The 24,368-nt window shown below is 45.6% G+C and overlaps 1 protein-coding gene across 3 annotated transcripts in view; it reads right to left on the reverse strand.

The window, feature by feature from the left end:
• The window catches only part of PPP2R3A (protein phosphatase 2 regulatory subunit B''alpha), a 140,192-nt gene that overhangs the window by 89,515 nt on the left and 26,309 nt on the right, over window positions 1-24,368 (reverse strand). For all 3 annotated transcript variants that reach the window (XM_038749836.1, XM_038749842.1, XM_038749841.1), the window contains exons 2-3: window positions 9,875-10,144; window positions 6,987-7,090 (exon numbers count right to left, since the gene is read on the reverse strand). In XM_038749836.1, the coding sequence (XP_038605764.1) occupies window positions 6,987-7,090; window positions 9,875-10,144 (374 nt within the window). The remainder of the gene's footprint in view (window positions 1-6,986; window positions 7,091-9,874; window positions 10,145-24,368) is intronic.

Consider the following 24,368-nt stretch of genomic DNA (forward strand, 5'->3'; position numbering starts at 1 on the left):
GTCATATTTATTAGGCACTTACTATTGTGCAGATCACTGTGCTAAGCACTTGGGAGCATACAAGACGATGGAGTGGAGGTGGTTCCCTTGCCTACAATGAGCTTACAGTCTAGATGTCCACACTCTACCATCTCCATACTGTCTGGAACCAAAGACCTGGCTTGTAGATCCTCCTCCTCCAGGAGACCTTCCCAGACTAAGCCCCCTCCTTCCTCTCTCCCTTCTCCCCCTCCCCATTCCCCCGCCTTACCTCCTTTCCCTCCCCACAGCACCTGTATATATGTATATATGTCTGTAGGTATTTATTACTCTATTTATTTTATTTGTACATATTTCTTCCATTTATTTTATTTTTTTAATATGTTTTGTTTTGTTGTCTGTCTCCCCCTTCTAGACTGAGAGCCCGCTGTTGGGTAAGGACTGTCTCTCTATGTTGCCAACTTGGACTTCCCAAGTGCTTAGTACAGTGCTCTGCAAGCAGGAAGTGCTCAATAAATACGATTGAATGAATGACTGAGCCCCCTCCTCCCCCTCCCTATCCCCCGCTTACCTCCTTCCCCTCCCACAGCACCTGTATATATGTATATATGTCTGTACGTATTTATTACTCTATTTATTTTATTTGTACATATTTCTTCTATTTATTTTATTTTGTTAATATGTTTTGTTTTGTTGTCTGTCTTCCCCTTCTAGACTGTGAGCCCACTGTTGGGTAGGGACCGTCTCTCTATGTTGCCAACTTGGGCTTCCCAAGCGCTTAGTACAGTGCTCTGCACACAGTAAGCGCTCAATAAATACGATTGAATGAGTAGATCCACTCAGATCATCCTGTTTATTGAATATCCCCATTATAGCCCTCAGCCCCCCAGTTTACATATTCCCACACTGAGCTACGTCATTCAGAACATCGTCAGTTGCCTCTCACTTTTCAATCTCTTCTCTCTGGGCATTCGGTACCATGATTTTGGGGAAAGATCAAAGGACTAGGGAGTCAGGAGGCCCATATTCCAATCGTAGCTCCACTGCTTGCCTGCTGTTTATTATTTATTTATTTTTTATTGAGCGCTTACTGTGTGCAGAGCACTGTACTAAGCGCTTGGGAAGTACAAGTTGGCAACATAGAGAGACGGTCCCTACCCAACAGCGGGCTCACAGTCTAGAAGGGGGAGACAGACAACAAAACAAAACATATTAACAAAATTAAATAAATAGAATAAATATGCACAAATAAACTAAATAAATAGAGTAATAAACTTGGGTAAGTCACTCAACCTCTCCGTGTCTCAGTTCCCTCATCTCACCACTTTAACTTCAAGGAATGGCTCCATGGAGAGAGGAATTTTATCTTCAGTGCATTAGGCTGTTATCTACAATCCCATCATTCATTCATTCAATCGTATTTATTGAGCGCTTACTGTGTGCAGAGCACTGTACTAAGCGCTTGGGAAGTACAAGCTGGCAACATCTAGAGACGGTCCCTACCCAACAGTGGGCTCACAGTCTAGAAGGGGGCTCATACTCTGTCCTAATCCTCCTCGACCTCTCAGCTGCCTTTGACACTGTGGACCACCCCCTTCTCCTCCACACGTTATCTGACCTTGGCTTCACAGACTCCGTCCGCTCCTGGTTCTCCTCTTATCTCTCCGGTCGTTCTTTCTCAGTCTCTTTTGCAGGCTCCTCCTCCCCCTCCCATCCTCTTACGGTGGGGGTTCCCCAAGGTTCAGTGCTTGGTCCCCTTCTGTTCTCAATCTACACTCACTCCCTTGGTGACCTCATTCGCTCCCACGGCTTCAACTATCATCTCTCCGCTGATGACACCCAGATCTACATCTCTGCCCCTGCTCTCTCCCCCTCTCTCCAGGCTCGCATCTCCTCCTGCCTACAGGACATCTCCATCTGGATGTCCGCCCGCCACCTAAAGCTCAACATGTCGAAGACTGAGCTCCTTGTCTTCCCTCCCAAACCTTGTCCTCTCCCTGACTTTCCCATCTCTGTTGACGGCACTACCATCCTTCCCGTCTCACAAGCCCGCAACCTTGGTGTCATCCTCGACTCCGCTCTCTCGTTCACCCCTCACATCCAAGCCGTCACCAAAACCTGCCGGTCTCAGCTCCGCAACATTGCCAAGATCCGCCCTTTCCTCTCCATCCAAACCGCTACCCTGCTAATTCAAGCTCTCATCCTATCCCGTCTGGACTACTGCACTAGCCTTCTCTCTGATCTCCCATCCTCGTGTCTCTCTCCACTTCAATCCATACTTCATGCTGCTGCCCGGATTATCTTTGTCCAGAAATGCTCTGGACATATTACTCCCCTCCTCAAAAACCTCCAATGGCTACCGATCAATCTGCGCATCAGGCAGAAACTCCTCACCCTGGGCTTCAAGGCTGTCCATCCCCTCGCCCCCTCCTACCTCACCTCCCTTCTCTCCTTCTACTGCCCAGCCCGCACCCTCCGCTCCTCCACCGCTAATCTCCTCACTGTACCTCGCTCTCGCCTGTCCCGCCATCGACCCCCGGCCCACGTCATCCCCCGGGCCTGGAATGCCCTCCCTCTACCCATCCGCCAAGCTAGCTCTCTTCCTCCCTTCAAGGCCCTGCTGAGAGCCCACCTCCTCCAGGAGGCCTTCCCAGACTGAGCCCCTTCTTTCCTCTCCCCCTCGTCCCCCTCTCCATCCCCCCGTCTTACCTCCTTCCCTTCCCCACAGCACCTGTATATATGTATATATGGTTGTACATATTTATTACTCTATTTATTCATTTATTTATTTATTTTACTTGTACATTTCTATCCTACTTATTTTATTTTGTTGGTATGTTTGGTTCTGTTCTCTGTCTCCCCCTTTTAGACTGTGAGCCCACTGTTGGGTAGGGACTGTCTCTATGTGATGCCAATTTGTACTTCCCAAGCGCTTAGTACAGTGCTGTGCACATAGTAAGCGCTCAATAAATACGATTGATTGATTGATTGATTGAGACAGAGAACAAAACAAAACACATTAACAAAATAAAATAAATAAATAGAATAGGTACAAGTAAAATAAATAAATAAATAGAGTAATAAATCCGTACAAACATCTATACAGGTGCTGCTCCCCTGCGGGTTGCCTCTGTGTGGCGGGGGCATGGCGGCTGGCTTGACCTGTGTCTGAGGCTTGGGAGGGCGGGGTGGGCCCAGACCCTCTGAAGGGACAGGTTCGCGTGTGGTCCGGAGGGGAGAGCGGGGCGGCTGTAGGACTGGGCATGGCCCTGAGCCCAGCCTGGCGTTCAGCACAGTGGCCTTGGGTGGACCGGCCACCCCGCCCTCAGGCTTCTTGGGTTCCATCCCCAATGAAACTGCTGCAGGAAGCTCAAAACATAACGGGCTGCCTCTCTATCACCGGAGCGGCCCAGCTCGGCATGGGCTGGGCTTGAAAGGAGATTTTGTACAGATTTATTACTCTATTCATTTTACTTGTACATATTTACTACTGTATTTATTTTGTTAACGATGTGCATTTAGCTTTAATTCTATTTGTTCTGACGACTTGACACCTGTCCGCATGTTTTGTTTTGTCGTCCGTCTCCCCCTTCTAGACTGTGAGCCCGTCGTTGGGTAGGGACCGTCTCTATCTGTTGCTGACTTGTACTTCCCAAGCGCTTAGTACAGTGCTGTGCACACAGTAAGCGCTCAATAAATATGATTGAATGAATGAATGAATGCTGTGGGGAAGGGAAGGAGGTAAGGCGGGGGGGATGGAGAGGGGGTGGAGGGGGAGAGGAAACTCCCAGCCAACTCTGGTGTGTATTCGCCCACTGGTGGGTAGGGACCGTCTCTATGTGTTGCCAACTTGTACTTCCCAAGTGCTTAGTACAGTGCTCTGCACACGGTAAGCGCTCAATAAAAATGATTGATTGATTCTACCCATTCTTTACGCTCCTAGATATGTTTATTCAATCATTCATTTTGATCACTCTTGACTTGTCTTTCCCTTCAAGGCCCTACTGAGAGCTCACCTCCTCCAGGAGGCCTTCCCAGACTGAGCCCCTTCCTTCCTCTCCCCCTCGTCCCCCTCTCCATCCCCCCCATCTTACCTCCTTCCCTTCCCCACAGCACCTGTATATATGTATATGTGTTTGTACATATTTATTACTCTATTTATTCTACTTGTACATATCTATTCTATTTCTTTTATTTTGTTAGTATGTTTGGTTTTGTTCTCTGTCTCCCCCTTGTAGGCTGTGAGCCCACTGTTGGGTAGGGACCGTCTCTATATGTTGCCAACTTGTACTTCCCAAGCGCCTAGTACAGTGCTCTGCACATAGTAAGCGCTCAATAAATACGATTGATGATGATGACTTCCACCGTCGAGTCGTCTCCGACCCACAGCGACTCCACGGACACCTCTCTCCACCTGCAATCATCCTGGTAGTGGAGCCATGGAGTTTTCTTGCTAAAAATCCAGAAGCGGTTTACCGTTGCTTCCTTCCGCGCGGTAAACTCGAGTCTCCGTCCTCGACTCTCTCCCGTGCCGCCGCTGCCCAGCACAGGGGAGTTTTGATTTGTAGCAGATTGCCTGCTACTTGCTAGTCACTATCCAAGCTGGGAATGGAATAGATATGCTCGACGCTCCCTCTCATCGTCGAGACTGGTAGAGTACTGGAAACTCTCCAGGTGCGCCCCAGGGAGGGGTGATCTCTCTAGTTGTAAATATTTTTACGGCTGTCTCCCCCATTAAAGTGCAAGCTCCTTGTGGGAAGGGAACATACTGCATCTTTATTCTGTAATCAATCAACCAATCAATCGTATTTATTGAGCACTTACTGTGTGCAGAGCACTGTACTAAGCGCTTGGGAAGTACAAGTTGGCAACATATAGAGGCGGTCCCTACCCACCAGTGGGCTCACAGTCTAAAAGGGGGAGGCAGAGAACAAAACCAAACATACTAACAAAATAAAATACATAGAATAGATATTTACAAGTAAAATAAATAGAGTAATAATAATGTTGGTATTTGTTAAGCGCTTACTATGTGCAAAGCACTGTTCTAAGCGCTGGGGAGGATACAAGGTGAGCAGGTTGTCCCACATGGGGCTCACGGTCTTAATCCCCATTTTACAGATGAGGTAACTGAGGCGCAGAGAAGTCAAGTGACTTGCCCAAAGTCACACAGCTGACAAGTGGCGGAGCCGGGATTTGAACCCATGACCTCTGACTCCCAAGCCCGGGCTCTTTCCATTGAGCCACGCTGCTATAATAATAATAATAATGATGGCATTTATTAAGCACTTACTATGTGCAAAGCACTGTTCTAAGCGCTGGGGTAGATACAAAGTAATCAAGTTGTCCCACATGGGGCTCACAGACTTAATCCCCATTTTACAGATGAAGTAACTGAGGCACAGAGAAGTCAAGTGACTTGCCCAAAGTCACACAGCTGACAAGTGGCGGAGCCGGGATTTGAACCCACGACCTCTGACTCCCAAGCCCGGGCTCTTCCCATTGAGCCACGCTGCTATACTTCCCAAGCGCTTAGTACAGTGTTCCAACAGCATCAAGTTGGTACTCAATAAATACAGTGTGGGTCAGTGGAAAGAGCACGGGCTTTGGAGTCAGAGGTCATGGGTACAAATCCCGGCTCCACCAATTGTCAGCTGTGTGACTTTGGGCAAGTCACTTCACTTCTCTGTGCCTCAGTTCCCTCATCTGGAAAATGGGGATTAAGACTGTGAGTCCCCCGTGGGACAACCTGATCACCTTGTATCCTTCCCAGCGCTTAGAACAGTGCTTTGCACATAGTAAGCGCTTAATAAATGCCATTATTATTATTATTACTATTATTACGATGACTTACTACTCCGGCACTTAGAACAGTGCTTTGCACATAGTAAGCGCTTAACAAATGCCATCATTATTATTATTATTATTATGATGATGATGATGACTTACTACTCCGGCACTTACAACAGTGCTTTGCACATAGTAAGTGCTTAACAAATGCCATTATTATTATTATTATTATTATTATTATTACCACCACCACCATTATTTCTATGGAAAGAGCATGGGCTTTGGAGTCAGAGGTCATGGGTTCAAATCCCAGCTCCGCCAATTGTCAGCTGTGTGACTTTGGGCAAGTCACTTCACTTCTCTGTGCCTCAGTTCCCTCATCTGGAAAATGGGGATTAAGACTGCGAGTCCCCCGTGGGACAACCTGATCACCTTGTATCCTTCCCAACGCTTAGAACAGTGCTTTGCACATAGTAAGCACTTAATAAATGCCATTATTATTATTATTATGACGACTTACTACTCCGGTGCTTAGAACAGTGCTCTGCACATAGTAAGCGCTTAACAAATGCCACCATTATTATTATTATTATTATTACCACCACCACCACCATTATTTCTACTACCACCAGGTACTTCAGGGAGCTCAGATTAACCAGCCTATTCACGGTCCAAAGCAGGGCATCAGCGGCTTATAACTAGAACCTCGCAACAACTAAAGTTAACTGAATTTAATCCTAGATTTGGATCACGGGAAAATCAGGGTAGAGTGTTTTCCACGGAGGGTTACCAGGCTGGAGTTTCCCTTCGTCATATGGGGATTTTTGTCAGGTTTTCTAGCCCTAGTCAGAAAGGATGAATCACCTCAAACACTTGCATATTTGGCTTGCCCAAAGTCGTCTACATTGCAAGCCTGATCACGTCAAGCCACTTCACCATGAAAGAACTGATTCCATTTCTGCGTGACCACACCCCAGAAAGTTAAAGAGAGGGCATAATTATTAAATCAGAATTCCCACAGTTCCACTTTACTGGCTGAGGTAATGGACATGAGGAAATGGCTACTGAGTAAGGACTGGAATGGAGGGGAAATGGGTCCAAAAAGCTGCTAGTTATTTCTGGGAAAGGGATCGATAGGTGAAAAAAAACCCCAGACAAATCCAGAGTGGGTCAGATGAGCTCCCCTTGTTCTAGAATGACTGCTTTCACATACTTACTTTCTCCACATTGCTATAAATGAATGTACAGAGACGAATCCCGTCCTTTCTCCCCCTGCGGCATTGAACATAGGCGCTTTCCAATAGAGAGGGCAGCCACAGGCCTGCGAACACAAACAAAGATGAATTGTAAACTAAGATGCAATGGAGAAATAGACGGGCTGAGAAAGAAAAGGCCTTTTTGACTTTTTTTTTAATAGCTCAGCTGCCTCTTTGGGTGGTAGGAAAGTGGGAAGATCTAACTGTAAGAATTCCCTAGTTGAGTGATAAGCACATCGGGCGATAGATATTGTTTATGCACTTGGATCTGTGACTTTGGGGCATTTGATATTCGCCCCCACCTCAACCCCACAGCACTTTCATTCATTCATTCAATCGTATTTATTGAGCGCTTACTGTGTGCAGAGCACTGTACTAAGCGCTTGGGAAGTACAATTCAGCAATAGAGGCAATTCCTGCCCATACCGGGCTTACGGAATGGTAATAATGATAATAATAATGATGGCATTTATTAAGCGCTATGTGCAAAGCACTGTTTTAAGTGCTGGGGGGGGTTACAAGGTGATCAGTTTGTCCCATGGGGGGCTTCCAGTCTTAATCCCCATTTTACAGATGAGGTAACTGAGGCACAGAGAAGTTAAGTGACTTGCCCAATTAATAGTACAAATATATCAGGAGGGAAATATTAGAATAAATGAACATATATTATAACATTTATATTAATGTCTGTCTTCCCCCCTAGACTGTGAGCTCACTGTGGACAGGCAACTTGTCTGCTCTGTTGAACTGAACTCTCCCAAGCGCTTAGTACAGTGTTCTGAACATAGTAAGTGCTCAATAAATACCACTGAATGACTGATTGATTATTGCTTATCTGAGATATCAGCAAGGGAGCAGGTCTCTTGAAGTAAAAACTTCAGAAGCAGAATGGCCTAATGGATAGAGCACGAGCCTGGGAATCAGAGGACCTGGATTCTAATCCTGGCTTTGCCTCTTGCCTGCTGTTTGACCTTGGGCAAGTCATTTCACTGCTCTGTGCCTCAGCTACCTCATCTGTAAAACAGGGATTAAGATTGTGAGCCCCATATTCATTCATTCATTCATTCAATCGTATTTATTGAGCACTTACTGTGTGCAGAGCACTGTACTAAGCGCTTGGGAAGTCCAAGTTGGCAACATATAGAGACGGTCCCTACCCAACAACGGATATGAGACACGAACTGTGTCCAATCCGATTAGCTTGTATCTACCTCAGCGCTTCGTAGAGTTCCCGGCACATTCACTCATTCATTCATTCAATCGTATTTATTGAACATTTACTGTGTGCAGAGCACTGTACTAAGCGCTTGGGAAGTCCAAGTTGGCAACATATAGAGACGGTCCCTACCCAACAACGGATATGGGACATGAACTGTGTCCAACCCAATTAGCTTGTATCTACCTCAGTGCTTAGTAGAGTTCCTGGCACATTCATTCATTCAATCATATTTATTGAGCACTTACTGTGTGCAGAGCACTGTACTAAGCGCTTGGGAAGTCCAAGCTGGCAACATATAGAGACGGTCCCTACCCAACAACGGACATGTGTCCAACCCGATTAGCTTGTATCTACCTCAGCGCTTAGTAGAGTTCCTGGCACATTCATTCATTCAGTCATATTTATTGAGCGCTTACTGTGTGCAGAGCACTGTACTAAGCACTTGGGAAGTCCAAGCTGGCAACATATAGAGACGGTCCCTACCCAACAGCGGGCTCACAGTCTAGAAGGGGGAGATGCTTAATGACTAGGGCAGTGGGCTGTTCTTTAGCCCTATTCTTAGCTTGCTCTTGCTTTAAAGCCTGCATCGTGAGGGGAAAACCACAACAGCTTAACTTGTAAAAGAAATCCGTTATGGGAATCTATTCAAACGGCACCGTTTATTCAGAATTGATTGCCAGGGGGCAGTAGAAGATGTCTAAAAGTCTCCTAAAAGATAACCGGAGAAAGTGGAACTAGATGGCAGTTACTGATGATTGGAAACCATCATCTATAAAAGGCATTCTATTATTTCCCAATGTCCTAGGAGGGTTTGGGGAAGCATACAATAAAAGGGGAACAGGCTACTTTTCTTTCTTTCTTTCTTTCTTCTCCCAATAATCTTTTTCACAGCTCCTCACGGTTCTCCCTTTCCTCCTAAGCCTCAGCACATAAAGTGCAGCATAGAGAAGCAGCGTGGCTCAGTGGAAAGAGCCCGGGCTTTGGAGAAAGTGGTCGTGGGTTCAAATCCCAGCTCTGCCAATTGTCAGCTGTGTGACCCTGGGCAAGTCACGTCACTTCTCTGGGCCTCAGTTCCCTCATCTGGAAAATGGGGATTAAGAATGCGAGCCCCCCGTGGGACAACCTGATCACCTTGTAACCCCCCAGCGCTTAGAACAGTGCTTTGCACATAGTAAGCGCTTAATAAATCCCATCATTATTACTATTATAAAGTCCAAAGGGATTAAAATGGATGAGTTCATTTTTCGGACCAAAGCAAACGATTAATTTCCCTTAAAGCCCTAAGCCTTTTCAGCATCCCCCTCTTTCATTTCCAATCCACCTACATATACCCAGCGGGACTGCCACGATAATTTTTCAGGACTCAGTTCCCCCAGCTTCCAGCCATTTTCTCCGCACAATCAATCCATCAATCGTATTTATTGAGCGCTTGCTGTGTGCAGAGCACTGTACTAAGCGCTTGGGAAGTACAACTTGGCAACATATAGAGACGTTCCCTACCCAACAACAGGCCTCACAGTCTAGAAGGGCGAACAACGCGTGGCTCCGTCCCAATCGCAATCAGCCTTGACTCACACAAGCATGGAGTCCGGTTGGGAATGCCCTTCCCGAGGTGGGGAACATACATCACCTTGGCAACTTTCCCCATTTCGTAGATGTCCGATTTCTCATCCTCGATTTCCCCAAAGGTGGCTTCGATTTTTGCTAGGGACTGTTCGTGGTTCGTGCAGGTATCGGGGAGGCCTTTGGGGAAGTAGAAGCGTGGAATGTTTACAGACGAAGGCGCGTTGCTGGCGGCATTATTCACGTGCGGGCGAGGGGACGGGGGGCGAGGACTGCTTGCAAAGTTTCCTGAAGGTGGAAGCGGTGTTGCGGCTTTCTTGTCTTGCTTACTTTGAACCTAAAAAGACAACATAAAACGGCAAAAAACACTATCTTGATAGAGTAGAGCAGAGGCACGTACTATCGAGAGTCCTTGCTGGGTAGTTGGAGAGGGCACGGGCTCACCTGCTCGTTTCTGCCTTCTCGTTTTGGCGCTTTTCCCCAGCCACGATTAATTTCAATTTGGCAGGTTCAATATCACCCTATTTCTGTCACTCAAAATCATCAAAAGTCAATGTCCCTCTAGATGTTCTAACTATTTCTAGATCCCATTTGCCTGTCTGACTTGGTGTTCGATCTTTCTAGAATCTCTCAGTTCCCTTTCCTCATTGTGGCTGTCTAGATTTTAGTGATTATCTTTGACCCACGGATCTAGAAAGTACGGGTGGCTCCTCTTTCATTAGTGTGATTATCTAGATTTTATTTACCTTCTTTCACCCATTGATAATAATGATGACATTTGTTAAGTACTTACTTTGTGTGAAAGGCACTGTTCTAAGCGCTGGGGGGGGGGATACAAGGTGATCAGGTTGCACATATTTACTATTTTATTATATTTTGTTAACATGTTTTGTTTTGTTGTCTGTCTCCCCCTTCTAGACTGTGAGCACACTGTTGAGTAGGGACCGTCTCTACATGTTGCTGACTTGTACTTCCCAAGTGCTTAGTACAGTGCCCTGCACACAGTAAGCGCCCAATAAATACGATTGAATGAATGAATGAATCAGGTTGTCCCACATAGGGCTCAAATAATAATAATAATAATGATGGCATTTCTTAAGCGCTTACTATGTGCAAAGCATGTTCTAAGTGCTGGGGAGGTGATCAGGCTATCTCACGGGGGGCTCACAGTCTAAATCCCCATTTTACAGATGAGGTCACTGAGGCCCAGAGAAGTTAAGCGATTTGCCCAAATTCACCCAGTTGACAAGCGGTGGAGCCGGGATTAGAACCCATGACCTCTGACTCCCAAGCCCGGGCTCTTTCCACTGAGCCACGCTGCTTCTAGCTCTAGAATGCACTTGGTTGGGGAGGGCTAAGCCTTTTTTTTTTCCCCTTTCCTGTAGTTTGTTTTTGGGCATAGTAGAATGCCATCTTTTATTCTTTTTATCATCTTGAAAGGGGCAAATGGGCAAACTTCTGCCTTTGGGTTTTAGCTTCTAATTTTGTATGGATTGAAGAAACAAGTAGCCAAAACATGTCAAATTTCATACATGACATTTCTGGTATCTCCACCATGGGGGCTACCTTGTTTTTTGGGCTGGTTAAGATTTAGGTAAATTGAAAGGGTCAGTAATGATGGGTAAAAATTTCACTCCAGGAAAATTTTGTTCGTTTGTTTTTTATGGCCATTTGTTCAGCGTTTACTATGTGCCCCGCACTGCATTCATTCAATCGTATTTATTGAGTGCTTACTGTACTAAGCACTTGGGAAGTACAAGCACCCAACAACTGCAGTAAGCTCTAGGGTAGAGACAAGATAATCAAATTGGACACAGTTCACGTGCCCCATGAGGCTCACAGTCTTAATCCCCATTTTACATATGAGGTACTCCCAGGCGCATGCTCTTTCTACTAGGCCACACTGATTTTCCAAAAACCTTCATAGTTGCTCCTTCTGTTCCTCCACCTCTGCCAATTGTCAGCTGTGTGACTTTGGGCAAGTCATTTAACTTCTCTGTGCCTCAGTTACCTCATCTGTAAAATGGGGATTAAGACTGTGAGCCCCTCGTGGGACAATCTGATGACCCTGTAAACTCCCCAGTGCTTAGATCAGTGCTTTGCACATAGTAAGCGCCTAATAAATGCCATCATCATCATCATCACCTCTTCATCACCAGCAGCAACAATTCCAACCAACAAATTGGATGGTTTTAGGTGGTACACAAAGCACAATAATAATAATGATGGTATTTGTTAAGCACTTACTATGTGAGAAGCACTAAGTGCTGGGGGGGGGATACAAGGTGATCAGGTTGTCCCACGTGGGGCTCACATTCTTAGTCTCCATTTTACAGATGAGGTAACTGAGGCACAGAGAAGTTAAGTGACTCGCCCAAAGTCACACAGCTGACTTGGTGGAGCCGGGATTAGAACCCATGACCTCTGACTCCCAATTCCGAGCTCTTTCCCCTGAGCCACGCTGCTTCTCTAAGTGACTGTGTTGCAGCGTAGCTCAGTGGAAAGAGCCCAGGCTTTGGAGTCAGAGGTCATGGGTTCAAATCCCGGCTCCGCCACTTGTCACCTGTGTGACTTTGGGCAAGTCACTTCACTTCTCTGGGCCTCAGTTCCCTCATCTGTAAAATGGAGATGAAGACTGTGAGCCCACCGTGGGACAAACTGATCACCTTGGAACCTCCCCAGCGCTTAGAACAGTGCTTTGCACATAGTAAGCGCTTAATAAATGCCATTATTATTATTATTCCCAAGTGCTTAGTACAGTGCTCTGCACACAGTAAGAGCTCAATAAATCTGATTGATTGACATTCCCCTGCCTTTCCTTTGTTTACAACCCACACTTGGGGTTATGGGGACATTCCAAGGAGGAAGTGGAGATTTAAGTTATAACTCTTGGAGCAAACAGTTATATTGGATGACAGCAACAGGAGCCTGCCTCTTTAAAAACGTTCTTCCCTTCCCTTCCTTCCTTCCAGCCAATTCATTCATTCATTCATTCAATCGCATTTATTGAGCGCTTACTGTGTGCAGCACACTGTACTAAGCTCTTGGGAAGTCCAAGTTGGCCAATGTGTTTGCTAACCTGCTTTCAATCAATCCACTGATCAACGGTACCTAAAGAGTGTTTACTGTACGCAGAGCACTGTACTAAGCACTTGGGAAAGTACAATGCAATGGAGTCGGTGGACGTGATCCCTTCCCACAAGGAGCTTACAGTCTACAGGAGGGAGTTTACAGTCTACATGGATTCCCCTTATTACTATTATTGTTATTAATAATAATAAGGGGAACCCATGTAGATGATAAACTATCATTAATTATTAATAATTATTAATATTAATATAAACATTAGTTATTATTAATAATAATGGTATTTATTAAGCATTTACTATGTGCCAGGCACTGTACTAAGCACTGGGATGGAGACAAGCAAATTGGGTTGGACACAGTCCCTGTCCCATGTGGGGCTCACAGTCTCCATCCAGCGTGGCTCAGTGGAAAGAGCCCGGGCTTTGGAGTCAGAGGCCATGGGTTCAAATCCTGCCTCCGCCGCTTGTCAGCTGTGTGACTTTGGGCAAGTCACTTCACTTCTCTGGGCCTCAGTTACCTCATCTGTAAAATGGGGATGAAGACTGTGAGCCCCCAGTGGGACAACCTGATCACCTAGTAACCTCCCCTGCGCTTAGAACAGTGCTTTGCACATAGTAAGCACATAATAAATGCCATCATTGTTATTATTATTACTTTACAGATGAGGTAATTGAGGCCCAGAGAAGTGAAGTGACTTGACCAAGGTCCCACGGCAGACAAGTGGCAGAACTGGGATTAGAACCCATGACCTTCTGATTCCCAGGCCTGTGCTTTATTTATAATAATAATAATAATAATGGCATTTGTTAAGCGCTTACTATGTGCAAAGCACTGTTCTAAGTGCTGGAGGGGTTACAAGGTGATCAGGTTGTCCCACGTGGGGCTCACAGTCTTAATCCTCATTTTACAGATGAGGTCACTGAGGCTCAGAGAAGTTAAGTGGCTTGCCCAAGGTCACACGGCAGACATGTGGCGGAGCCGGGATCCAAACCCATGACCTCGGACTCCAAAGCCCGTGGTCTTTCCACTGAGCCACGCTGCTTCTCAGCGTGCCCTTCGAATGACTATTTGTTGAGCCCCCGTAGTTTGCTCTAATCTCCTCACCGTACCCTAATCTCCTCACCGTACCTCGCTCTCGCCTGTCCCGCCATCGACCGCCGGCCCACGTCCTCCCCCGGGCCCGGAATGCCCTCCCTCTGCCCCTCCGCCAAGCTAGCTCTCTTCCTCCCTTCAAGGCCCTACTGAGAGCTCACCTCCTCCAGGAGGCCTTCCCACACTGAGCCCCTTCCTTCCTCTCCCCCTCGTCCCCCTTCCATCCCCCCCATTTTACCTCCTTCCCTTCCCCACAGCACCTGTATATATGTATATATGTTTGTACATATTTATTACTCTATTTATTAATTTATTTATTTTATTTGTACATATCTATTCTATTTATTTTATTTTGTTAGTATGTTTGGTTTTGTTCTCTGTCTCCCCCTTTTAGACTGTGAGCCCACTGTTGGGTAGGGACTGTCTCTATATGTTGCCAATTTGTACTTCCCAAGCGCTTAGTACAGTGCTCTGCACATAGTAAGCGCTCAATAAATACGATTGATGATGATGATGCTCCCATTAACCTCCTCATTATCATCTCATTCCTGGCCCCCCTCTCTGCAGCACCTACAGGACTCAACAAAGGAAATATTTTTCTGGAGCCAGCCTCCTCAAAGCCGCTTAGACACGTGGAAATTTTTCAGAGGGTTGTGGAATGTGGATCCTCCTGGAAGGGTGGGGAAGGGCACGGAGGATGAGAAAGTCTGAGTCACTGATCCATAGTAATTTGGGCACACTAAGTCCTGACGTTCTTCCGAATTATCAGCTCCTTCATCATCATCATCATTATTCTCATCAGCCACCACTATATTTATTAAATATTACCTGTGTGCCCGTTTTGTCTCCGGCCTGTAACCCTCTCCTCCTTCGTATCCAAGAGATGAGAAACAGAGTGGCTCAGTGGAAAGAGCCCGGGCTTGGGATTCAGAGGTCATGGGTTCAAATCCCGGCTCTGCCGCTTGTCAGCTGTGTGACTTTGGGCAAGCCGCTTAATTTCTCTGTGCCTCAGTTACCTCATCTATAAAATGGGGATTAAGATTGTGAGCCCCATATGGGACAACCTGATCGCCTTGTATCCTCCCCAGTGCTTAGAACAGTGCTTTGCACACAGTAAGCGCTTAACAAATACCAAAAGTATTATTAATTATTATTATGATCACTCTCCCCTTCTTCAAAGCCTTATTATTAAAAGCACATCTCCTCCACGAGGTCTTCCCTGACCAAACCCTCATTTCCTCTCCTCCCACTCCCTTCTGAATCACCCTTGCGATTGGATTTGCATCCTTTATTCACTACCCTCGGCCCCAAAACAACTATGTACAGATCCATAATTTATTTATTTATGTCTCTTGCCCTCTAGACTGTAAGTTTGTCATGGGCAGGGAACACGTTGACCAACTCTGCTATAGTATCCTCTCCAAGCGCTTAGTGCAGTGTTCTGCGTACAGTAAGTGCTCAATAAATACAACCGATGATTGATCGAAGCTTAGGGAATATACAAAAGTCTAAGTCATAAACAGTTTCTGTCTTCAAGGACCTCACATTATAATGCATCCCTTGAATCAAATACCATTCTTCTTTAGAATTTTAATTGCAATTGATCTTCAGTGAGTGGACCAATATCTCCCGAGATAATCAAAACTGATTGCACTTGCTCTCGGATGTAGGATTTTAGGATTCCTAGAAAGGAAATGGACACTAGAAGACTAAGAAATGTCTTGACACACTGCAGTGGCTGCACTTAAAACAACATATGCTGCTTGATTCATTCAATCGTACTTACTGAGCGCTTACTGTGTTCAGAGCACCGTACTAAGTGCTTGGAAACGACAATTTGGCAACAGATAGAGGTTGCCAAACAATGGGCCCACAGTCTAGAAACAGGTTTACATGGCCTGGATAATCATAGCTATTTATTTATTTATTTAGGATGGTATTTATGTGTCAAGCACTGTTCTAAGCACTGGAAGTAGATACAAGTTAATCAGGTTGGACACTGTCTCTATCTCACACGGGGCGCACAGTCTCAGGAGGAAGATGAACAGGCATTAAATCATCAAGACACAGACAAGTGAAGTGAATTGCCTAAGGTCATATAGCAGAAAACTGGCAGAGCCCAGATTAAAACTCAAATTCAGGTCCTCTGACTCCAAGGCCTGTCGATAAATACGATTGAATGAATGTATCCAACTGAGCCATGCTGCTTTCCTCGCTACTGCTCCTCAAGATGAAGACAAATCAATCCATCAGTCACATTTATTGAGCAGCAAGAAGCAGCATGTCTCATTGGAAAAAGCCCGGGCTTTGGAGTCAGAGGTCATGGGTTCAAATCCCGGCTCTGCCAATTGTCAGCTGTGTGACTTTGGGCAAGTCACTTCACTTCTCTGTGCCTCAGTTACCTCATCTGTCAAATGGGGATTAAGATTGGGAGCCCCACAGGGGACAACCTGATCACTTTGTAACCTCCCCAGCTCTTAGAACGGTGCTTTGCAGATAGTAAGTGCTTAATAAATGCCATTATTATTATTATTATTGAGTGCTTACTGTTGCAGAGCACTGTACTAAGCCCTTGGGGCAGTCTAATATAAGCACTTAGTACTATGCTCTGCACGCAGTAAGCGCTCAATAAATACGATTGAATGAATGAATGAATAACAGAGTTGGTAGACATGGTCCCTGTCCACAATGGGTTTAGAGTCTAAAGGGGAGACAGACATTACTATAAATAAGTAAATTACGGGTAAGTACATATAAGCCCATTATGTGCAGGAAACATCTGTTAATCAATCAATCAATCATATTTATTGAGCGCTTACTGTGTGCAGAGCACTGTACTAAGCGCTTGGGAAGTACAAGTTGGCAACATATAGAGACGGTCCCTACCCAACAGTGGGCTCACAGTCTAGAAGGGGGAGACAGAGAACAAAACAAAACATATTAACAAAATAGAATAAATAGAATAAATATGTACAAATAAAATAAATAAATAAATAGAGTAATAAATACGTACAAACATATATACATATATACAGGTGCTGTGGGGAGGGGAAGGAGGTAAGGCAGGTGGGATGGGGACATCTCTACAGTACATAGTAAGTGCTTAATAAATGCCCTAGTTATTAGTATTATTATTATTGAGCGCTTACTGTTGCACAGCACTGTACTAAGCGCTTGGAGCAGTCTAATATAAGCACTTAGTACAGTGCTCTGCAGGCAGTAAGCGCTCAATATATACGATTGAATGAATAAAAGAGTTGGTCGACATGGTCCCTGTCCACAACGGGTTTAGAGTCTAGAGGGGAGACAGATATTACTATAAATAAATAAATTACAGGTAAGTACATATAAGCCCATTATGTGCAGGGAATATCTGCTAAATTATCTTATACTCTCCCGAGCACTTAGAACATTGCTCTGCACATAGTCAGTGCTCATTAAATATCACCAATTAATTGATAAGTGTTGCAGGGTTGAGGGATGGGTGAATAAATGGGATGGGTGTAGAGGAGCAGCATGGCTGTAGAGAAGCAGCATGGCTCAGTGGAAAGAGCCCGGGCTTTGGAGTCAGAGGTCATGGGTTCAAATCCCGGCTCCGCCAATTGTCAGCTGTATATATGTTTGTACGTATTTATTACTCTATTTATTTATTTTATTTGTACATATTTATTCTATTTATTTTATTTTGTTAATATGTTTTGTTTTGTTCTCTGTCTCCCCCTTCTAGACTGTGAGCCCACTGTTGGGTAGGGACCGTCTCTATATGTTGCCAACTTGTACTTCCCAAGCGCTTAGTACAGTGCTCTGCACACAGTAAGTGCTCAATAAATATGATTGATTGATTGATTGAAGTGGAATAGTAGAAAGGTTGTGGATTACGGCAGAGGACACGACAGTTTAGTACAGTACTATGCACACAGTAAGACCTCAATAAATATGATTGAATGAATGAATGAATGACGTCGGGCAAGTCACTTCACTTCTCTGTGCCTCAGTTACCTCGTCTGTAAAATGGGGCTAATCTCCTCACTGTATCTCGTTCTCGCCTGTCCCGCCATCGACCCCCGGCCCACGTCATCCCCCGGGCCTGGAATGCCCTCCCTCTGCCCATCCGCCAAGCTAGCTCTCTTCCTCCCTTCAAGGCCCTACTGAGAGCTCACCTACACCAGGAGGCCTTCCCAGACTGAGCCCCTTCCTTCCTCTCCCCCTCGTCCCCCTCTCCATCCCCCCATCTTACCTCCTTCCCTTCCCCACAGCACCTGTATATATGTATATATGTTTGTACATATTTGTTACTCTATTTATTTATTTATTTTACTTGTACATATCTATTCTATTTATTTTATTTTGTTAGTATGTTTGGTTTTGTTCTCTGTCTCCCCCTTTTAGACTGTGAGCCCACTGTTGGGTAGGGACTGTATATGTTGCCAATTTGTACTTCCCAAGCGCTTAGTACAGTGCTCTGCACATAGTAAGCGCTCAATAAATACGATTGATGATGATGATAGAAGGGAGTGGGAGAAGAGGAAATGAGGGCTGAGTCAGAGAAGGCCTCGTGGAGATGTGACTTCAACAAGGCTTTGAAGCAGGGAAGAGTCACTGTCTGTCGGATTTGGGGAGGGAGGGTGTTCTAGACAAGAGGCAGGATGTGGGCGAGAGGTCAACGGCGAGATAGATGAGATCGAGGTACAGTGAGTAGGTTGGCATTAGAAGAGCGAAGTGTTTGGGCTGGGTTGGAATAGAAAAATAAGAAATAGAGAAAAATAGAAAAAAAAAGTAGGAAGGGGCAATGTGATTGAGCGCTTTTAAGCCGAAGGTAAAGAGTTTCTGTTTGATGCAGAGGTGGATGGGCAACCACTGGAGGTTCTTGAAGAGTGGGGGACGTGGACTGAACACTGCTTCAGAGAAGCAGCGTGGCTCAGTGGAAAGAGCCCGGCGAGGGGAGACGGGAGAATGTTTGAAAGCAGTGGGGAAAAATCAATGAATCAATCTATCAATTGCATTTATTGAGCGCTCACTGTGTGCAGAGCACTGTACTAAGCACTTGGGAAGTACAAGTTGGAAGCCACTGGAGAGCAAACAGTTCAAGAGAGCGGTGAGGGAGGGGACAAATGCTTTGACAAGGTGCGAAGGGATGGTGTCAGATGTACAGGTGGAAGGGGTGGTTTTGAGGGAAGGCAGGAGATCTCTTGAGATACTGCTGGGAAAGATGGGAGAGTTGAAAACCGGCAGGAGGAGGAGGGAACGGAGAGGAGCAGGGGAGATTTTAAGGGAGAAGTAATATGTAATATGTAATTAGGTAAGATGCTCCAGGAGAATAAGAAGAGCATATTCATCATCTCAAACCACGACTATCATAGTGAAAAGCCATTTGAAGGTAATTAAAAAAAAATAGCCCTTAGTAGACAGCTTCTAGTTAATTTAATTAATGATGGTATTTGTTAAGCGCTTACTAGAGAAGCAGCGTGGCTCAGTGGCTTTGGAGTCAGAGGTAGTGGGTTCAAATCCCAGCTCCGACACTTGTCAGCTATGTGACTTTGGGCAAATCACTTAACTTCTTTGGGCCTCAGTTCCCTTACCTGTAAAATGGGGATGAAGACTGTGAGCCACATGTGGGACAACCTGATTACCTTGTATCTACCCCAGCGCTTAGAACAGTGCTTTGCACATAGTAAGCGCTTAATAAATACCAACATTATTATTATTATTACTATGTGCAAAGCACTGTTCTAAGCACTGGGAAGGATACAAGGTGATCAGGTTGTCCCACGGGGGGCTCACAGTCTTATTCCCCATTCTACAGATGAGGTAACTGAGGCCCAGAGAAGTTAAGTGACTTGCCCAAAGTCACACAGCTGATAATTGGTGGAGCAGGGATTTGAACCCATGACCTCTGACTCCCAAGCCGGTGCTCTTTCCACTGAGCCACGCTGCTTCTCTTTGGCCATTATCCAGGGAGTAGTATGCAAACAAAGGTGATGTTTTTTTCCTGCCATTCTATTCAGAAAGGTGCTTGGGTCATTGTGAGGTCTTAATCTCCATTTTACAGAGGAGCTTGCTGAGGCACAGAGAAGTGAAGGAAGTGAAGAAGTGAAGTAACTTGCCCAAGGTCACACAGCTGACAAGTGGTGAAATCGGGATTAGAACCTAGGTCCTTCTGATTCCCAGTCCCATGCTCTGGCTATTAGGCCAAGCAGTGCCCTAAAAGACTCTGGCGGGGTTTGGAGTGGGTCACTCTATGAAATTTGTTACTTCGCAAAATTGTGCAAGCAAAAAATATCAGTAGGTTCAAGAGGGTTTGGCTGACAGGCTCAAGTTGGGCTATTAGGGAGTTGTTAGACGCATCTCTACCCATGAAGAAGCAGCGTGGCTCAGTAGAAAGAGCCCGGGCTTTGGAGTCAGAGGTCATGGGTTCGAATCCCAGCTCCACCAATTGTCAGCTGTGTGACTTTGGGCAAGTCACTTGACTTCTCTGGGCCTCAGTTCCCTCATCTGTAAAATGGGGATGAAGACTGTGAGCCCCACGTGGGACAACCTGATCGCCTTGTAACCTCCCTAGCGCTTAGAACACTGCTTTGCACATAGTAAGCGCTTAATAAATGACATTATTATTATTATTATTATTATTATTATTATAAAGAAAACAAGCTAACCTTGGAAACACTATCAAATCAGGGTTTCTCTGACACCATCCTCTCCTAGTTCTCCTTCTATCTCTCTGGCTGCTCATTCTCAGTTTCTTTCAGTTTCTTCTCTGACCCCCACCCCTCGCCCCTCAAGTTCAGTTCTGGGTCCCCTTCTTTTCTCCATGTACACCCACTCCCAAGCAGCGTGGCTCAGTGGAAAGAGCCAGGGCTTTGGAGTCAGAGGTCACGGGTTCAAATCCTGGCTCCGCCAACTGTCAGCTGTGTGACTTTGGGCAAGCCACTTAACTTCTCTGGGCCTCAGTTACATCCTCTGCAAAATGGGGATGATGACTGTGAGCCCCCTGTGGGACAACCTGATCACCTTGTAACCTCCCCAGTGCTTAGAACAGTGCTTTGCACATAGTAAGCGCTTAAAAAATGCCATCATTATTATTTGCTCCCATGATTAAAACTACCATCTCTACGTGGATGATCATGATCATCATCATCATCAATCGTATTTATTGAGTGCTTACTATGTGCAGAGCACTGTACTAAGTGCTTGGGAAGTACAAATTGGCAACATATAGAGACAGTCCCTACCCAAAAGTGGGCTCACAGTCTAAAAGGGGGAGACAGAGAACAAAACCAAACATACTAACAAAATAAAATAAATAGAATAGATATGTACAAATAAATTAAATAAATAAATAAATAGAGTAAAAAAAATATGTGCAAACATATATACATATATGCAGGTGCTGTGGGGAAGGGAGGGAGGTAAGATGGGGGCGATGGGGAGGGGGGACAAGGGGGAGAGGAAGGAAGGGGCTCAGTCTGGGAAGGCCTCCTGGAGGAGGTGAGCTCTCAGCAGGGCCTTGAAGGGAGGAAGAGAGCTAGCTTGGCGGATGGGCAGAGGGAGGGCATTCCAGGCCCGGGGGATGACGTGGGCAGGGGGTCGATGGCGGGACAGGCAAGAGCGAGGTACGGTGAGGAGATCAACGGTGGAGGAGCGGAGGGTGCGGGCTGGGCTGGAGAAGGAGAGAAGGGAGGTGAGTTAGGAGGGGGCGAGGGGATGGACAGCCTTGAAGCCGAGGGTGAGGAGTTTCTGCCTGATGCGCAGATTGATTGGTAGCCACTGGAGATTTTTGAGGAGGGGAGTGATATGCCCAGAGCGTTTCTGGACAAAGATAATCCGGGCAGCAGCATGAAGTATGGATTGAAGTGGAGAGAGACACGAGGATGGGAGATCAGACAGAAGGCTGGTGCAGTAGTCCAGACCGGATAGGATGAGAGCTTGAATGAGCAGGGTAGCGGTTTGATTGGAGAGGAAAGGGCGGATCTTGGCAATGTTGTGGAGCTGAGACTGGCAGGTTTTGGTCACGGCTTGGATGTGAGGGGTGAATGAGAGAGCGGAGTCGAGGATGACACCAAGGTTGCGGGCTTGTGAGCCGGGAAGGATGATTCCAAATCTACCTCCCCAGCCCTGACCTCTCTTCTCTCTGCCATCTCATGCTTCCTCTTGTCTTTGGGACAACACTACTTGGAAGTCCCTCTGATATCTCACACTTGATATATTCAAAACAGAGCTCCTCATCTTCCCACCCAAATCCTGTCCTTCCTGTGATTTTACCATCGCTTTCGAAAACACCACCATCCTCGTCTCACAAGTCCACAGCCTCGACATTATCCTCAACTCAGCTCTCCCATTCACCTGCACATTCGGCCTGTCTGTTCGACTTTCAAAACTTTTTTAGAATCCGTGCCTTTCTCTCCGCCCAAACTGCTACCATGCTGATTCAATCACTTATCATATCCCGTCAACTTCTGCATCAGCCTCCTTGCTGACATCCTCTGCCTCCTGTCTCTCCCCACTCCAGTCCATACCTGGATCATTTTTCTAAAAGAACTGTTCCATCCACATCTCCCCACTTCTCAAGACACTCCAGTGGTTGCCCAGCCACCTCACATCAAACAAAAACTTCTTACCTTTGGCTTTAAAGCGCACAATCGGCTCACCTCCTCTATTTTACCTCATGGATTTCCTACTATGGCCTAGCTTATGTACTTTGCTACTCTAGTGCCAACTTGTTCACTGTGCCCTGATCTCAACTATCTAATAATAATAATAATGATGATGGCATTTATTAAGCACTTACTATGTGCAAAGCACTGTTTTAAGCACTGCAATCTCATCGCCGACCTTTTCCCATGTCCTCCCTCTGGCTTGGGCCTCCCTCCTCTTCATATATGACAGACCACCACTCTCTCCACCTTCATAGCCCTCCTAAAATCTTATCTCCTTCAACAGGCCATCCCTAAGTCCTTCCTTTCGTGCCACTTATGCACTTAGGACTGTACTCTTTAAGCACTTTGAAATTTATCCCATAGCAGTTATATACACACCCCTCTGTAATTTATTTTAATGTCTGTCTCCCCTTCTAGTCTGTAAGCCTCTTCCGGGCAGTGATTATGTCTACAAACTCTGTTGTTTTGCACTTTCCCAAGCGCATACAGTGAGCACTCAATAAATACCACTGATTGATTGATGAAGATAAAAGAAGGAAGATCATCACGTGTGTCTAATCTTTGGAGACACTGTTGGAGAGAGAGTATTGGTCTCAATGGATCAATTCCTACAGCCTTTCAAATGACATTTCTTATGGACTGAAGGTCTTAAAGGCCAATCATTTGACATTTGAACTTCCTCCTTTATTTTGGAATTTTTCAAATGGTAAGGTATAAATTGACTTCTGGGGACTTGTGACCCTCTGACTTACAGATACTTCCCTCTTGGGGTTTTGGTGGCCTACTGATGCTAGAGACAGTGAAACCTAAAAGCCTGGAAAACATAGTGTGGTGGAACAAGGCTCAGCATCAGAAGAGACCTGAGTATTGTTTTCTATTCATTCTATGACGGGAACAAATGAAATTGTGAACTTTAAAGCACTCAATCATCTTGTTTCCCCTCACTATTCACCTCCTCTATGATGACCCAGCCCGTGCACTCTGCTTCCCCTAATGATAAACTTCTCACTATACCTTGATGTCATCTATCTCACCACCAACCTTGCGCCCATGTCCTGTCCCTGGCCTGAAATGCCCCCCTGCTTCATAACCGACAGAAAATCAATCTCCTCACCTTCAAAGCCTTACTGAAGGCACAGCTCCTTCAAGAGGCCTTCCCTCACTAAGCCTTTAATTCCTCTTCTCCAACTCCTTTCCGCAACACTCAGATCTGCTCCCTTTATTCACCACCCTCACATGGCTCCATAACACTTAATGTACATATTTGTAATTTATTTATTCATATTAATGATGTCTGTCCTCTTCTCTAGACTGCAAGTTCATTGTACGCAGGGACTGTGCCTACCAACTCCATCATATTGTACTTTCTCAAGCACTTAGTACAGCATTCTGCACACAGAAAGCACTCAATAAATATGACTAATTGATTGATTGAACTGTACTTTCCAAACGCGTAGTACAGTGCCCTGCACACAATAAGCGCTCAATAAATACAATTGGATGAATTGAACTCATTCATTCATTCATTCACTCAATCGTATTTATAGAGCGCTTATTGTATGCTGAGCACTGTACTAAGCACTTTGGAAGTACAAGTCGGCAACATATAGATATGCTGAACACTGTACTAAGCGCTTTGGAAGTACAAGTCGGCAACATATAGAGATGGTCCCTACCCAACAAAGGGCTCACAGTCTAGAAAGGGGAGATAGACAACAAAACAAAACA

This window comes from Tachyglossus aculeatus, chromosome 1, assembly GCF_015852505.1.
Source record: "Tachyglossus aculeatus isolate mTacAcu1 chromosome 1, mTacAcu1.pri, whole genome shotgun sequence".
Lineage (NCBI taxonomy): Eukaryota > Metazoa > Chordata > Mammalia > Monotremata > Tachyglossidae > Tachyglossus > Tachyglossus aculeatus.